Below are 18,753 nucleotides of genomic sequence, written 5' to 3'. Positions count from 1 at the left end.
CCTCGCTTAGGCTTTGCAGTGATTGTAGGATGACTCATGCATGTGCTGTCCCTACTTTTTTCATTGGTTAAATGGGCATCCAGGCATTATAAAAAGAAGGGTTTGACCGGGAATTTACAGCATTATAGAAAGAAGAAGCATTTGAACAAGAGCCTAAGGCACCACAGGAATAAGAAGTGCCATAAGGGGCACATGTTGTATACCACATGTTATTCCCCCAACTTTTAATCCCTATATAAACAATCTTGAGGATAAAAATGCCAGTAATAATTTGTAGGCACAATAATCAAGGTAAGTTGGTAACAGTAGAGGGATACACACATAGATCAATAGAAGAGAATAGAAAGTCCAGAAATAGACCTACACAAATACATTCAATTAATTTTTGATACAGGTACAAAAGCAACTCAATGAAGGAAGAATATCTTTTTCAAAAAATGGTGTAAAATAATTGGATAGTAATAGGCAAAACAATTAACTTAAGCTGAGAAATGGTAACTCACACCCATAATCCTAGCTTCTTGAGAGGGAGAGGTTGTGAGGATCATGATTCAAGGCCAGCCTGGTTAAAAAAAAGAAACAGTTCACAAGACTTCATCTGAACTAATAGTTGGGCATGTTGGTATATACCTGTCATCTCAATGTAATAAGATGTTCACAGCCCATACCAGCACAAGACTTCATCTGAACTAATAGTTGGGCATGTTGGTATATACCTGTCATCTCAATGTAATAAGATGTTCACAGCCCATACTAGCCCAGGCTATTAGCAAGACTATCTCAAAAGCAGAAAAGGCTATAGTCATGGCTCAATCAGTAGAATCCTAGCTTACCCTGTGCAAAGCCCTGAGCATAAGCCTCAGTTTTGTCAAAATGTAAGTATATTTAAATTTCATATCCTAAAAAATTACAATTGGATCCTGGACTTTGCTGTAAACTGTCACACTAAGAACTTCTTTAAATTAAAAAAAAGGAAAAAATTCGACCATATAGAGTTTGGAAGAATTTTTAAACATGACATCAAAATTACCACACATAAAATGATGCCCCAACAAATTGGTCCTTGTTGAACTGTGAATCTCTGGTTCTACAAAAACCCATGCAAAGTTGAGGAAAATATAAGGTATGTTCTTCCTAGAACACAGACTCATGTTCCTTCTGGTGGTTCTGGGAGACAAGCTGCTACTTTGCCTTTTGCAGCTACCAATACTTTTTTTTAAATGCTAGTACTGACACTTGAGTTCCCTGTCCAACTATATGATCAATTATAGAAATGGCAACTATAATCATTAGGATTATTTCCTCCGGATTTTGTTATAAATATTTGTACATGTGAGCATGCAACAGATATTTCTTTTCTTTCCTCCCTTTATCCCCTTACTATGCAACATAGGAAGCACTGGCTTTATATCATGGTATTTACATATTATTCACTTTACAGCATAGTATTTGAAATACAGGAAGCAAAAAGAACAGTAAACATCTTAGACTTCTGGGGGAAAATATTAATGTATTTTAAGTACACGGAATGCCTGTTCTATGTTTGGTGGAAATATGATCTTGTTATTGCCTTTATTTGGAGATACATATGGATACCAAGTTGACAAAGAGAAGACATGTGATGGTTAATTTTACGTGTATTTAAAAATTATCTTTTTTTTTCAAAGTGAATAATAATTTTATTTATTTTTTAAATTACTTATTTATTGTCAAAGTGATGTACAGAGGGGTTACAGTTACATATATTAGGCCATGAGTACATTTCTTATACTGTTTGTTACCTCCTCCCTCATTTCCCCCTCCCCCATCCCCCTTTCCCTCTCCCCCCATAAGTTGTTCAGTTGGTTTACATCAAATGATTTTGAAAGTATTGCTTTTGGAGTTGTTCGTCTTTTTATCCTTTGTCTCTCGATTTTGATATTCCCTTTCACTTCCCTAGTTCTAATACTAGTATATACATTATCTAGGGAACTCAGATGAGATACAGTGATAGCGCAGGTACAACCACAGGAAGGGGATACAAGAGGATCATCAACAAAAGAAGCTACAGTTTCACATGGCATATTGAAAGTAATTACAACAGTGATATAACACTCATTTCCATAACATGGAGTTCATTTCACTTAGCATCATCTTATGTGTTCATAGGGGCATAGCTATTAGGCTCTTGTGATCCTCTGCTCTGACTAACCTAAACCTGTGCTAATTATTCCACATGAGGGAAACCATAGAGTCCATGTTTCTTTGGGTCTGGCTCACTTCACTTAGTATAACTTTTTCCAAGTTCTTCCATTTCCTTACGAATGGGGCAATGTCATTCTTTCTGATAGGTAGTTATACAAAGGGGTTTTAATTCAACATGTCAGTTTATAAGTACAATGCATCTTGATCAGTGTCACCACTTTCACCATTTTCCCCCATCTCCCAATGTAATTGGGACAAAAGGTACACAGGCATTTGGCCAAGCTCTATTTGTGTAGTTTCTGAAGCGTATTTTTTACACGAGAGTCACAATTTACTCAGTATAGTATGCTGCTGTTCACAAAATGACCCCCTTTTCTCTAAGTTAGAGGGTATTTCCAATAGACTGCCTCTGGGCTCCATCTAGAACATTGCTTCTTCGTGTTTCACAGTCTGAAAACTTCAATGTCATCTCTCCTGGCATATTAGTCTCCATAATCATGTAAACCAATTTGGTTATATTTCTCTGGGGAAATTTCTCTTAGCTTGGGAAGGGGACACTAATTTCAAGTTGTAAGTGTCTATGTTTTTCTCTTCTACTTCTTCCCCTTAAGGACAGAGGCAGAGTATGGATCCTCTTTGTGTAGCTGTGGGTCAGCAAAAGATCTGGAGTGAAGTAAGCATGCAGACAATGCTCATAGAGTAAATGAAAATAAATGAATCAATCAATCTCAAGCATAGTCTTTGGGTTCATAGAGTTTTATATCTAGGCAAGGTCCCTTATTCTTCTGTATGTATTCCGTCTAAGGAGAGAATGGAGCATGAGCTATTTTAGAACCTCAAAGAAGTTCTATTGGGTATATTGCTTGGAGTTTATTACAGTCTAGATCTTTCTTAACAGCTTAGATAGGTCAATACAAAACACTTTCTTTTAGTCAAAATTTATTTTTATAGAAGTTATAATAAATATAAATAATATGTATTAATATGCATTTTTTGTAGTCATTTATGAGATTTAGTGTGCTATTTTAATACAGAAAACAGATTTTAGAAATCATGTACTCGAACTGTTTCTCTCAAGCAAGCTATACCCAAGAATTTTGAAATGCTTTGATAAAGCAGTAGGAAGGGTGACCCAGCCAACTGCCTCAGTCTCCTACTGCAGCACCACTACTCTTCTTCAAGAAGTACTAAACCAAATTTTATAAGAGCAAATGTTCACCGAGCACATATCACATACAGGAATCTTTGCTTAGATATTCAAATACATTAATTACCTTAATCATCAGCACAGCTTGATGAAGGAGGGACTATTATATCATCATCACTACTTTACAAATGAAAAAAGTGAGATACATAAAGGCAAAATAACACGTCTAGGAGCACAGAGGTAATAAGTAGCAGACATAGCACACAAATGCTAGCTGTCTGACTCCCTTAACTATGACGATGGTCCTTACTGTATAGCATAGAACTATTTTCTTAGAGAGATACTTCATTCACTCCATTTTGGTTTCATTTAGTGTATCATTTTTCTATTCGGGAGAAATTCCAGGGGATTGAGAAGAGCTGTGCCAAGCTGCATGAGATTCTTAGGCAAAAGGAAAAAACAATAATGATCTTCCCATTAAGATTTTAAGGCTGGGTGCTAGTGGCTCACACCTGTAGTCCTTGCTACTCAGGAGGCTGAGATATGAGAATCATTTGAAGCAGCCCAGGCCAGGAAAGTCTGTTAGATTCTTATCTTCAATTAACTACCAAAAAGCACCAAAGGCCATAGTTCAAGCCTCATCAGAGGCACAAAAAAGATTTTAATATTTTGCTAATGGCATATTTTCATATCACTTTTACCTTAAAAATAATACCTTCTAACATTATTTAGCTATTTACCAGTGGTTCATTACTGTAATCCTAGCTACTTAGTAGACTGGGACCTGACAATCATGGTTTGAAGGTAGCCCAGCCAGAAAAGACTCTTGTCTCCAATGAGCAAGTAAAAAACCCAATTGTGGCTCAGCGGTAGATGGAAAAAATTACGCAAGAGCTTGAAGACATGAGTTCACTCCTTAATACCAGTCTACAAAAATGCCTATACATTTGACTCCAGAACTCAACTTCTGAGTCAAGTGGGTAGATAAGATGATGTCTCCTTCAGGAAAGGTTTGGGCTCCCAAAGGAATGAGGTTCATCTAGTTCTAAAGCCAGTATTGAGCTACACAAATGGGGCCAGTTTAACACAGTCATGAAAAAAATACATCACGGTTATCATTGACATTCCCACCAGCTGAAAACTCTATGATATGAAACCAAGAGTAAAGTTTAGAAGAAGAGCCTTTACTGCTTCTGTTCATTGTTGGAAAGTGAAAATGGTGTAATATCCTCCAGATTCCTGAGATAAAATCTCTCTACTATCTAAGCAAGGAAATAAAAGCTGCTCTTAAAGCTAAACTTGGATCTAACTCCCAAAACTATTCTTTTTATTTTTGAGGCAGGGTCTTGCTATGTAGTCCTGATTGGCCTTGAACTCATGACCCTTCTGCTCTAGTCTCCTAAGTTTTTAAGACAAGCTATTGCCAGCTGGAAAATTTGAGCAAAAATATAAAGACAGTAAGAATGATGCTACAAGGAAGTACAGGGCGAGAACTGACAAAGGGGACAAAGAGAATTGGGGAGGGAAGGGGGTACTGATAACATGTATATCACAGTTCTGTTGATGGTTATATGACTACATACATTTGTCAAAATGCATCTAACTGTACATTTGGACATGGTGAGTTTTTCTTACATGTAAATTACATAATAACAAAACAATTCCAAAATGGTCTGGATTTTCAGAACAAAAGAGGTTTTAAACCCAAAGTTATGAATGTAATCCATGTGAATGATACAGAAAGGACATAGACCTGATAGTAGACCAACAAACAACAAAACCCTGAGTTCCAAGCCATGGACTGGTTGTTCATGTCTCTAATCCTAGCTACTCAGGAGGCTGAGATGTAAGGATTGTAGTTCAAAGCCAGCATGAGTACAAAAGTCTGTGAGACTCTTATTTCCAATTAGCAAGCAGAAAGTCAGAAACGGAGTTACAGCTTAAGTGATAGAGCACCAGCTTTGAACAAAAATGCCAAGTGAGATCACAAGACCATGAGTTCCAACTCATGATCCCTTCCCTCCCTCCCACCCCCACATACAAAGATATTTCAGCTGTTCAAATGTGCCTGGATGCTTTATCTTTCTGGAGCCATCTCCCTGCATTTTACTTCTTGGAACTTTATTATGGTTGGCTTCCTCGAGGAAAGTGTCTTATAACAAATAAAATTGCTATCTTTGAGCATATACATATTTCTGATAAAGAGGAAGCTGATCATTTGTTCTCTGAGTACAAAAAAGAGACCCAACATGAAGACTTGGTTGAGATAAAAATAAACAGCCCTGGCTGTTGGTGTCCTTTGTCTCAGAGGAATGAACCAGTCGGAATCTGGACCAAGATAACCAAATGAGTAGGCTGGCAAAAATGCAGCTGAGTAGAGGACAAGTGAGAGAAAACAAGGCAAATGCCAACAAACTTTCCCTATTGGCCTCACTTTGCCACTCCTTAAACTGAAAAAGGAAAAAAATATAAAATTCATGACACAGCATAATAGCCAAGAATCTCAAGTGGTGGCTGTCAGTAAACAGATCTTAACTGCTGTGACTAAGATCCTATTTCAAGTGGAAATACATTCTAGTTGGAGATAGTGGTAACAAAATGTAAGCTACTAGAGCACACCTCTCTGAAGGTTGTATTCCTGGTTGTTTTTACTCACCAGGATTTAACCACAGAACTATGCTTTATGTTTTTTTTGAAAAAAAAAAACTGCTCCCAAATAAACTGACCAAGCAAGGAAGACACACAGGAAGACAGATATTTATACACTTTCCCAAAGAAAAAGATACAAACAGAAAGGTGCACATAGATATATACAAAAACACATTACATGCTTAGCACTAATGGCTCACACCTGAAATCCTTGCTACTCAAGAGGCTGAGATCTTAGGATTGTGGTTTAAAGTCAACTCAGGCAAAAAAGTGTGTGAGACTCTTATCTCCAATCAACCACCAAAAAGCCGAAAGTGGAGATGTCACTCAAGTGGTATAGCACACAAATAAGAAATAGAAGAAATAAAAGTCACCACATGTCAAAACACCTAGAGCACAATCAGACACAAAACATATACATATCTATATACATACACATACAAACACACATATATATATCCCAGTGGTTTAGGAGACTGATTGAGGTTTACATAAGATTTAAAATGCTTAAGTAACCACTTTTGCGGTACTGACACACACACACACACACACACACACACACACACACATCCATTGCACACAGTCAAGGTTAAGTTAAAAAAATCACATCAGAATTATGCATGAAACCCATACATGCACAAAAGTAGCACTTTAACAGGGATGTAATAGACAAAGATGTCTAGAAAGACATATGTAAACATAAGACATTAATCTGCATAGTTATATCAGGAAAGGCAAACTCACCAAGGTCCATGAAAGCACCTGGCAGGCTTGGATATAAAGACCTGGTTATATCTGAGCAGTGGTGTTTCATGTCTATAATCCTAGCTACTCAAGAAGCTAAGATCTTAGGATCATGGTTCAAAGTGAGCCCAAGCAGGAAAGTCCATATGAATCATATCGCAAATTAACCATCAAAAAGCTCTAAGTGGAACCTTGAGCAAAAGTGCAAAAGGATGGTGCCCAGGCCCTGAGTTCAAGCCCCAAGACCAGCACCAAAATAACCTCACATGATTATAAAGAATAATACACTGAACTGCTAAACATCAGCCTTTTCATCTCTACTTCCAAAATAATTTCTCCAAGGATTGCCTATAAATATGTCACCAGCTAATCACAAATCCCCAAAGGATGTAATAAAAGCAAACCAAGGTATCCAGCGTATAAAATCTCACAGCTCCCCCATGTGTCACAGCAAAAGACAGCAAAAGACAACAGCAGTATCATGTTGCACGGGAATCATAAGATGTCTTTAATTAATCTCATGTACAAACATCAGGGAAACAAGTTAATGCTCCCAACTTTTACATAGCCATAATATATCACAGAACTCTGTTTGAAAAATTGTGTCCATTCCACAGGTTGGAAACACAAGATTTTCAATATATGGAGAGAAAGGGAAGCTCAGAGGAGATAAATTGGGATAGAAGTCTGTAAAGTTCCAAAAGAATGAAGAAAAGGGTATTACCTTATGAGCAACTAGTTTTATGCCTTTAGGCTTCCGATATCCACCAACATACTTGCGGCTTTCTCGCTTCTTGAGTACCTGATCCAAGTTAGCTGTGATGAGAGAATACCATTTAGGTTGAGTTCAGACTGAAGCAACTTAAAATAGTTATTTATTTATTTGTTTGTTTGTTTATTGTGCCAATACTGGGGCTTTAACTCAGGGTTTGGGCACTGTTACTCAGCTTTTTCACTCAGGGCTGATGCTGTACCACTTGAGCTACAGCTCCACTTCTGGTTTTCTGATGCTTACTTGGAGATAAGAGTCTCATTAACTTTCCTCTATGGGTTAGCTGTGAACCAGGATCTTCAGATCTCAGACTCCTGAGTAGTTGGGATTACAGGCATAAGCCACCAGCTATTGCTTCCATTTCTAGGATGAGAATACTGAGGCTGTCTAAATGGGAATAATTAGAATGGTCTACATTCAAGCGACCACTACTCTGAAACCCAGCAACCAAGCTCAGATTTATTTATACCTGGCTCAGTTATCAAGTAAGACTAAATGGTAGTATTATCATTAAAATATTCAAAAAATGAGCAAACATACATCCGTTTCTTCTTGGTTGCTTATAAACTGCTATCTTGCTCAAGATTGCTTCTAATTGCTAGCTTCTTCCCAACCCATTGGCACCTCTATTGGAGAGACTCTATCAGAGGGCTCAGTGGGAAATGATTTGAATACTACTTCCAAAGCAGGATTTGAATCAGCTGATCCTCAAATGGTTTGAAAAGAGACGTCTCTGTGGGGTGAGATGCAATGGAACTCTTTGACATAGAAGAACACAGGTACTGAAGAGGCTGATATTCAGAAGCTCATAGTTTAAGGCTGGTACAGGCAGAAAAGTCCAAGAGACTTCGTCTTCAAAATAACCAGCAAAAGGCCACTCTAGCAGGGGGCTGGTGGCTTACACCTGTAATCCTAGCTACTTAGAAGGCTGAGATCTGAGGATCACAGTTTCAAAGCCATCTCAGGTAAGAAAGTCTCTGAGACTCTTATCTCCAATTAACCACCAAAAAGCTGGAAATGGAGCTGTGGCTCCATTTGCCTTGAGCAAAAAGCTCAGGTTCAGCACACAGGCCCTGAGTTCAAGTTTCAGGATTAGCACAAAAAAAGCCAATCTGGAAATGTTATTCAAGTGGTAGAGCACAAGCCAAGCAAGGTATCTGACTGAATGTGAGGCTCTTCGTTCAAATCCTGACACAAGCAGTGAATATAAAAGAATAGAATTGTTCCTCTATTTCATTTGGGAAGCCAATTTTCAACTCTAATATTGACATCAACAATATTTACAAACTATCTCCTATACAAAGTGTCTGGATTCTCTTTTATTACGATTATTACTATGACTGTTACCATTATCATTTCCAGGTGTTTATTTTTTATTTATTTACATTGTGCTTTAGGCTGTTGCTCAACTACTTGATCCACAGCTCTACTTCCAGAATTTTGCTGGTTAATTGGAGACAGAAGTCTTATAGACTTTCCTGCTGGAGTTGGCTTCAAATTTTGATCCTCAGATCTCAGCGTCCTGAATAGCTAGGATTACGTGCATGAGCCACCAGTGTATAGCATATCAGAATTGATAAAATACTTTAATTTCTCTAAGATTTTTTAAGCGTTAAATTTTTACTGTGAGGTCCAAATTATTACCCCAAGGATACTGATAAGATGGATCCTCAAAGTGAAATTATTTATTTCAGGCTTTACAAGTAGTAAATGTCAGAGCCACAATTCAAATTCAAATGCATCTAATGTCAAAACTACAGCCCATTATAGCATACTAGGTTTTCAGTGAATTTCCGATGTTGATCAATAAATGCTTGTTGAATGAGTAAATGAATGACTGAATGAGAGGAAACAACTCATGTACTAAGCAGCATTCAGATTACACCCACAGTGACGTGTGTGCACATGCACAAAAAGTCCCAGGGTATATTGAATTGGTGGAGGACAGTGGAGAGAAGGAAATTTACCAAAACTGAGCAAACCTATGTGTGTAGGAAATATAATGGAGACAATCATAGATTCAATTTTGTTCAGTCTTCACTCATGTACTAAGCAGCATTCAGATTACACCCACAGTGACGTGTGTGCACATGCACAAAAAGTCCCAGGGTATATGGAATTGGTGGAGGACAGTGGAGAGAAGGAAATTTACCAAAACTGAGCAAACCTATGTGTGTAGGAAATATAATGGAGACAATCATAGATTCGATTTTGTTCAATCTTCACAATACTGCTGAAAGACAGCAATTCACTCTTCAGATGAGCAACTGATGACCAAAAATGTTATGCCAAAATATGAAGCTGGGCCTATCCAATTCCAAAATTGTTCCTCTTTCCACTTTACTGGTTTTCCTGGCAACTTCCAGATTACAAGCCAATAAGGAGTCTCTGGTAGAAATATGTGTGGAAATTGGCAGAAAGAAATAAATTGAACAGGACAAAATGAACCGAAGTCTTCAAGGCCTTGGGAAAGATGGACGCAAATCATATACTAATCATGATCTGAATAGGGTCCTTGGATCTTATCACCAGCAGGGTCAGAGTTATAAAAGGAACCACATGACAAATGGAGTTCTTATGTCACCCTGCTTCTCAGGTATATTTTCAGCCCCAAGTGTCTGGTTGGGACCTTGAGAAGCAAAGCCGCAATGTGGGAGCCACTTATATCCCAGAGGTGAGAGTAACTGCTAAGGTGCTGGTAAGATCTGAACCAATCTTGAGTGTATATTTTTCCATTTTGATCTATAAATAAGCATAGAATTGTCTCTAAGATAATGATTATGAACTTTCTCTACTGAAATTGCATCCTGAAGCGTTGTTATTGCATCTGTTTCTAACAATCAGGAGGCTGAAGAGGGTAATCTTTGATGCACTTGGCAGTGGGCAGTATCAGCTGCTCAAAAGCCTCTGACTTCCTAGTAGGAAGAAAAGGAGATGAGAAACATCTGTGTGTGTGTGTGTGTGTGTGTGTGTGTGTGTGTGTGTGAGAGAGAGAGAGAGAGAGAGAGAGAGAGAGAGAGAGAGAGAGAGAAGAAGAAGGACAGTGATTAAAAAGCGACAGGAATAACAAGTGGCCGATAACACGTGTTATCATGGCATTTCTTGTTCCCATACTACCTTGAGTTTCTGCTCTAAAGTTTCTTCTTCTTGCTCAAATGCTTCTTCCCATAATGCTCTGGATGCCTGCTCAACCAATGGAAAAGAGCCGGGGTGGTGCCTGCATGGGCCATCAATCAATCAAAGCACAGGACAGGAGAGGAGACAAGGAAGGAGCCTTAGACTATAAAACTGCCAATTGGACTCCATTGGACTCCTCTCTGGGCTTCTGTCTCTGGAGAGTATTGCTACTTTCTTTCACAGCTTTCATTTCATTTTCAAATAAACTTACTCTGTTTACCTTAAAGATTTTCTTGCCTTTTTATAATAGGCAGAAAAATTAATCTAGACAGTATCATGACCAGGTCCCCAATATTAGACCTCTTGGCCTGATCTCATAAGAATTGTGACAGATTGCCTTATCCCCAGGAAGGGGACTTGTAAAGTAATGACAAATATCTGCTACTATCTTGATATGTTACTTAAATACCCACTAACTGAAAAGTCACCTTAGAGAAGAAGAGAGTGGCTGGTGATCCCATTGAAGTTGATTCTGGGTAAAACTTGGCATCACAATATTTAAGGATCTGGTCTAGAACTGGAGTCAAATAGCATTTGGCCATGGTGGAAAGTCAAGAGATTGAAGCCCTTGGTCATAACTATGTCATGAACCTGACTGTGTGACCATGAGCAGACCCCCTTTCATTTCCTTTTTAACTTTGTTTCCACATTTGGGAGCAAAAGGACGACTCAAATCACTCAGAATTCTTTGTTCTCTTTTTACTGCTACCCTAGCTTCTAGCCATCATTTCTGACTTCCTATAGAAGTCACAGCCAACTTAATTCTTTGGTTCTTACATTCTTTGAAATACTGAGGTAGAATCAGTGGGTCAGAAATAAGCTTGGGGTCAAAGCATCACACAAAGTCTCCCATATGTGGAGTAAAGAAAGTAAAGGAAGAAGTAGGACCATAAACTATTTCAGAGGAGCTACAATGCCTTTGGGGCTGAAGAGACATTTAGAGGATGGAGAAGTGGAATTAGAATTCCTAAAATTTTACAGACTTTTGAAAGAAATACTATAATGTCATCAACATTAATCTACATTGTTTTTCTGTAAAAAAAAAAAAAGGGGGGGGGGCTGGGGATATAGCCTAGTGGCAAGAGTGCCTGCCTCGGATACACGAGGCCCTAGGTTCGATTCCCCAGCACCACATATACAGAAAACGGCCAGAAGTGGCGCTGTGGCTCAAGTGGCAGAGTGCTAGCCTTGAGCGGGAAGAAGCCAGGGACAGTGCTCAGGCCCTGAGTCCAAGGCCCAGGACTGGCCAAAAAAAAAAAAGGGGGGGGGGTAGAAGCTAGAAAAAGTGGCTCTTGCCTGTAATCCTAGCTACTCGGGAGTCTGAAATATGAAGATACTAGTTCAAAGCCAGCCTAAATAGGGAAGTTTTTTACTTTTATCTCCAATTAGGAAGTGAAGCTGTGGGTCAAATGGTAGAACACAAACCTTGAGTGAAAATAACTCAGGGACAGAACCCAGGCATCCAAGAGCATGGACTGCCCTTACTTATTTTTGGTGCTGGTACTCAGGCTTGAACTTAGGACCTAGGCACTTTCCCTTCGTTTTTAAATTCAAGGCTGGTGATGATTCTATCACTTGTGACACAGCTCCACTTCCGGCTTTCTAGTGGCTAAGTGGATATGAGTCTCATGGACTTTCCTGACCAGACTGGCTTTAAACTGGGATCTTCAGATCTCAGCCTCTTGAGTAGCGAGGATTATATGAGTGTAGCTTTATTTGCAAGTAATAAGAGCCTGTTAGGAAAGATTGGTGAACTGAATCTGAAAGGATCCATTCTGAAGCTCTGAGAGGTAACTAAGGTCCAGTTGAGTGGAATGTACAGTGTCACTAGAGGACATAAAGGAGGATATGTATCAGCACAATTAGTGTATATATAAGAGTTTCCTAGCATCTCCTGACATATAAACCAGGTTATAAAAAACATACCAGTATGAAGCCTTATGGGTTTCTTCCAGACAACCTCCACAGGGACATTTGGTGAGATGGGCACAGAATGGCATTTTTCCAAGAGGATTTTGAATTGTGGAGTCCTTGATGATGATTCATCTGAGGGCAAGAAGGCCTGGAAAAAATGAGATGACTCAATAGAAGTAGAGAGCAGGCTACCCTTCAGTTTGAACAGCAGAACTTCCCATTTGAAGGCTGTCTAGAGACCAGCCTCCAAACCCAAGCATCATCAATTTAACATGCATCATCAATTGATGCAGGTGAATTCCCCAATTACCAAGAACCTAAAAGGTAGCAGGAAGTGTTAGAACAAATGCCAAGCACATAACTGATTTAAAGGAAATAGCATCTAATTGTAGCTTTTTATTTTTGCTTGTGTTTATATTGGTATTCAGGGAGTGAGAATTTTGCATCTGCTAGACTTTAACATTTACTCAATGTGAGACCTTAGGCAAATGATTCATCTCTCTGAGTCTCAATTTCCTCATCTGCATATAACAGCTTATAACACTATCTTCCCCAGGGCTCCTGGACAACATGTGTAAAACACAAAATTAAAACCTGGACACTTGGATTATTTTGATTTCACATAGAAATGAAGTATGTTACAAAACCATTTGGTGTAAACCAACTGAACAACTTATGGGGGGAGAAGAAAAGGGGGAAGGGGGAGGGGGAAATGAGGGAGGAGGTAACAAACAGTACAAGAAATGTACCCAAGGCCTAACGTATGAAACTGTAACCCCTCTGTACATCACTTTGACAATACATAAGCAATTATTAAAAAAAAAAAGAGAGAAGTGAAATATGCTGTCAACCTCTGTAAAAAGATTTGAGTTGGGAGAGATGGGAGGGAAAAATAAAAGAGGGTGACATGTACTCATACGCTGATATGTTTAATTGACACCCATTTGAACAAAATATCAATTTACATAATTTGGAAAATGAAAAATAATATTTTGCTGGGTGTCAGTAGCTTACAACCTGTAATCCTACCTACTCAGGAGGCTGAGATCTGAAGATCTGAGTCTGAAGTCAGCTGAACAGAAAAGAACATGAGACTTTTATCTCCTATTAACCACCAGAAAAGTCAGAGCTCAAGTGCTAGCCTTACGCAAAAGAGCTCAGGGACAGCATCCAAGGCATGAATTCAAGCCCAAGGACTGGCACAAAAATAAATAAGTAAACAAATAAACAAATGAATGAATAAATATTGAGAAGACCTCCCAAACTGAGATACCCCTCCCCATTCTCTTTTTTTCTACATGACTTGAAACCTTCACCTCATTGGTCACAATAACAGACAGTTCACCAATTTCAACATCATTGTATGGATGGGATTTCCTCTTGTTTATGAAGATGAAAATAACCTAACCAGGTTGTTTTCTAAACTGTGCTTGGAACCAGTGACCTAGTTTGAAGGATGGAAATGATGTTAAGTTTGCCTGGGCTGGTGTAAGATATTACTATGAAATAAATGGCTCCAGAGAACCAGTACTGAGGGAGGGGGTGAGCCTGATCAAGGTACATTGTATGCTTATACGGATAGGTCAAGATGGAATCCTCAGGAATACAAGAAAAATAGAATATTTGCAACATGAAAATGAAAAAAATGAGACCTGTTGAAAAAAGTTTTAGGAGGTAAGAGGGGAAGGGAGAATGGGGGCTGAGATGGATTTGAATTATTGTAAATACATGTGTAAATGTAACAATGAAATCCTCTCCATGGATAACTAATGTACTCTAATAAAAGAGCTGATTAAAATAATTAGCCATGCACTATGGCTCAAGTGGTAGAATGCTAGCCTTGAGAAAAAAGAAGCTTTGGACAGTGCTCAGGCCCTGAGTCCAAGCCCCAGGACTGGCAAAAAAAATTAGCCATGTACAACTAATTGATGCTAATAAAAACTGTGGAGAAAGGCCAGGCACCACTGGCTCATGCTTGTAATCCTAGCTACTCTGGAGGCTGATATCTGAAGGTCATGGTACAAAGGCAGCCCAAGGAAGGAAAGTCTGTGAGACTCATCTCCAAATAACCACCAAAAAGATAGAAGTGAAGGTGTGGCTCATGTGGTAGAGTGCTGGCCTTAACTGAAAAAGCTCAGGGACACAGCCCTTGAGTTCAAGCCTCAGAACTGGCACAAGAAACATGGGGAATAAAAAGAACCAGCATTTAGTGTCACCGTTATAGAAGTCAGAAGTTTGAAATTAGGGTCCCTGGGAAGGTGGCTTAGTGGTAGAGTGCTTACCTAGCCTGCATGAAGCCCAGGGTGCAATTCCTCAGCACCACAGAAACAGAAAAAGCTGCAAGTGGTGCTGTGGCTCAAGTGCTAGCTTTGAGCAAAAGAAGCCAGTACTCTACAGTGCTCAGGCCCTGAGTTCATGCCCTAGGATTGGCAAAAAAAAATTAGGATCTGAGCAGTGCCATGCTCACTTAAACCTCTATGGATGAATCCTTCCTTACCTATGTGTGCTCTTAATGGCCCCTGGTTCCCAACAATTATTGGCATTTCTTGATTTACAGTTGCATAACTCCAATTGCTGTCTCCATCATCACATGGTCCTTTTCTCTGTGCTTTTGTGTGTATATCTAAATTTCCTGCTTCTTGTCAAAATACCAGTCCTTGGATTAGGTGGCAAATCTAGTATGACTTTCCTTAACTTGATTATATCTACAAATGGAAGGTCATATTCATAGACAATAGAGGGTTAGTACTAATCTGAAAATACATTTCCAGAGAGACACAATTCTGCGTAATACAGAGTGGTTGTAAGTATCATTTATAGATGAAGCATAATAAAATGAGAACAATAGAGCACTGGGAGGGTTTGGAAGGAGGATCAAATGAGATCACAGAAGTGAAAGAAAAAAAAAGAAACATAATTAGGGTTCTGTGGACTCAGAGCCTCACTCTCTGTTAAGATTTTTTGCTCAAGATTGTTACTGTATTGCTTGAACTACAGCTCCACTTCCAGCTCTTTGCTGGTTAGAGATAGACTCCCAGAGACTGCCCAACTGAGGCCTTGAACCTCGATTCTAAGCCAGTCTACTGGGTAACTGGGATTACAAACTCAAGGCACTGGCACCCAACATAACAATTTTTTGACATATTTGCATTTTATTCCTTCCCTAGAAAGGAGGCAGGAGAGACTTATTATTTCCAGTTGACAAATGGAGAAAACCAAGAATCAAAGTGATCAAATGACTTCGTGAAAGTCATGTGTTCAGTATAGTGAAAAGGTTAGGATTTCATAGCTAGATTTTTGGCTCCAAGTTTGTTTTCTTCCTCATACATCATGCCTCAAATTACTCATCTGTCATATAGGAATAATGATAACAATAATGATGATAATGATAAAAATAATCACAATAGTTTTGCAAATCACTTTATATATAGGAAAGCATTCTGCAAAGCATAAAGCCCTATGCACATCTAACCAATTTCCCCATTATTCCCTTTCTTCCTTTGTGTTCTAATTCTCACTAAAGTATAAGCTGGTGATGAGCTTGAGGTATTATCTCTTCCTGTGACCTGTGCTTTTAATAATGAATGCAAATCAGGTGGTGGTTGCTCATACCTGTAACTCTTATCTACCTAGGAGGCTGAGATCGGAGGAACAAAGTTCAATGCCAGTCCGGTCAGGAAAATCTGTAAGACTCTTATCTCCAATTAACCAGTAAAAAGTTGGAGCTGGAGTTGTGTCTCAAGTGTTAGAATGCTAGAATTGAGTGAAAACGCCCTGAACACAAGCCCCAATATCAGCCCAAGAAAAAGTTATTTAATGCATATCTGTAATGTTTATTGTGTAGTGCATCTTGGCCATATCCACTTAGATGTGCATCTGTGTATTTGTTCATTTCATCTTCAGTCAGGTAGTTATTGTGATTATTTTCCTTTTTCAAAGAATCCCTGTCTTACTGGGTAGTTGTGACAAAATGAATTCATAAGTGTAAAATGCTAAGAGTAGTGTTTGGGCACAAAGTTAATAGTGTATGAATGTTAACTATTATTAGTAGTATTACTCTTCTTGTTTCCCAAGTACAGAGAGAGTAAGGTGTGGAAAAGCCCCTGATGATCCTTGGTAAGAATTTATCTCTATGTTCTGTTATCACTTCCTTCAAGTCAAATCACCTCGTGTATAAAGCAGTCCTAGGCCTGACTACAGCCAAATCTGGGTCAAAGAGTCATGGTTTCAGCAACTTCTTAGCCCCAAAGGATTAAATAGTAGATTTCAAAATTAAATACTCAAGCCTGATGCCAGTAGTTTATACCTACAATTCTAGTTATTCAGGAGGCTGAGATCTCAAGATGAAGGTTCAAAGTCAGCCTGGGTAGACAATCCAAGACCTTCTCACATATCTTCAATTAAATCAGCAAAAAGCCAGAAGTTGAGTGGGAAAAAAGCCACGTGAGGCCATGAGGCCTTGAGTTCAAGTCCAGTACAGGCACAAGAATAAACAAATAAAACACACCAGCCACATATGGTGGCTCATGCTTATAATCCTAGCTGTTCAGGAGGCTGAGATTGGGAATTCTGTAGTTCAGAATAGGCTAGCCAGGCAAAAAGTTCACATGACCCATTCTCAACCAATAAAAGCTGGATGTGGTGCTGGACAAGGTGGTTTCTGCCTGCTATCCCAACTATGGGGATATATAATATCCCAGCTATGTAAATATGAGAATCTTGGTCCAGGCCAACCTGAGGCCAGGCATAAAAAACAAAAATCTTATTTGAAAAATAGTTGAAGCAAAAGGGGTGGGGGCATTGCTCAGGTAGTAGACCACCTGCTTAGCAAGCATGAGTCACTGATTCCAAACCCTAGTACCTAAATAAACAAATCACTCCCCTTTTAATGCGCTTCATTATTCTATTATTTTTATACATGCACATAAGGGTCTTCAATCATATTTTTCTCCCCTATGTAAATCACTCACAATAAACCTAACTGTGCAATTGAAAAATCAAATAAATACAACACCCGAGAGGAAGCCAACTAAAGCCCAGTTTCTATGGGAAGTGCGCGCGCGCACACACACACACACACACACACACACACACACAAAGCCTGTTCCATTTGTCAGATTAGATTCTGTTTGGTTATATAAGTCAATGCAATGTGTAACTGATGATGCTTTATAATGCATTGTGTTCATATGTTATCTCAATATAGCATCTGAAAAGACCTGAAAGATTCCTAGGGTGAGACAAAGACTTTTCAGCAGACAGAGAAGGCTACTAAAACCCAGAGGGAGGATAAGATTTATGGTAGAGCCTCTCATGTACTTCTTATCTTCTGATTTCTGTGTGTCAGGGGAAATCCCTTTCCTTCTCTGGGATTCAGTGTCCTCATCATCTGTGAAATGAACTGTTGGTCATCAGAACTTGTGACCTACACGGATGCCTCTAACATGCAGCTTTTCCACTCCACTTTCCCTTTTCCCTGGGCCTCAGTCCATGTCTGGACTGGTGCTTAGCATCTCCAAAGAAAGCTGGCCAGCACCTCCCTGAAACCAGCAGAGGGCACAGGAAGCCTGCAGAAGAAAGGCACTGCGAAACCAGTACATGCATGGAAAGGATGGTACCAATCTGTCACTTGTCTTGGAGAGACAAGTACAGGCTTAAATGAATGGGAGAACTAGAGACAAGCATAGTAGAAGGATCCTCAGAAACAATCTGGTTCAAATTGCCATGGTTCAGGTGAAGAAACTGAGGCCTAAAGAGAGGGAGGGACTGGCTTGTAGTCATGAAACAAATCAAGGATAGAAATGAAATGAGAACCTAATGTTTCCTGATTCTCAGACATCATCACTTCAACTGCAGCAATTAAACTACTGCCATAGTATTGTCCAGCTCTCTGGCTGCAATATACCAGATTTCAGTAATACTAACAATGTCTACCCATTCTGTAGAGACCTAGAATGTGTAGTACTTGGCTACATGCCTTACATTCATTGGCTCTTGGTTATACCATGGTTAACCCCATTTCACAAGTGACTCAAGTCGCATAAAATGCTTTGTAATTTCAAAACCTGTGCTTTTAAAGAACCCACAATGTATCTCTATGCCCAGTACATTTGCCTCAACAGTAAAGTGATGTGTTTAACTGTGACCCTCTTCGTAGCTACCAGTA

The 18,753-nt window shown here is 39.1% G+C and overlaps 1 protein-coding gene across 1 annotated transcript in view; it reads right to left on the bottom strand.

Annotated features, from left to right (window-relative positions):
* Arhgef9 (Cdc42 guanine nucleotide exchange factor 9) overlaps positions 1 to 18,753 on the bottom strand; it is a 277,926-nt gene that overhangs the window by 197,314 nt on the left and 61,859 nt on the right. The window contains exons 3-4 of the mRNA XM_048335783.1: positions 12,600 to 12,735; positions 7,449 to 7,540 (exon numbers count right to left, since the gene is read on the bottom strand). Of these exons, the coding sequence (XP_048191740.1) occupies positions 7,449 to 7,540; positions 12,600 to 12,735 (228 nt within the window). The remainder of the gene's footprint in view (positions 1 to 7,448; positions 7,541 to 12,599; positions 12,736 to 18,753) is intronic.

Source organism: Perognathus longimembris, chromosome 28 (genome assembly GCF_023159225.1).
Source record: "Perognathus longimembris pacificus isolate PPM17 chromosome 28, ASM2315922v1, whole genome shotgun sequence".
Lineage (NCBI taxonomy): Eukaryota > Metazoa > Chordata > Mammalia > Rodentia > Heteromyidae > Perognathus > Perognathus longimembris.
This window is presented reverse-complemented; position numbering and strand designations above follow the sequence as displayed.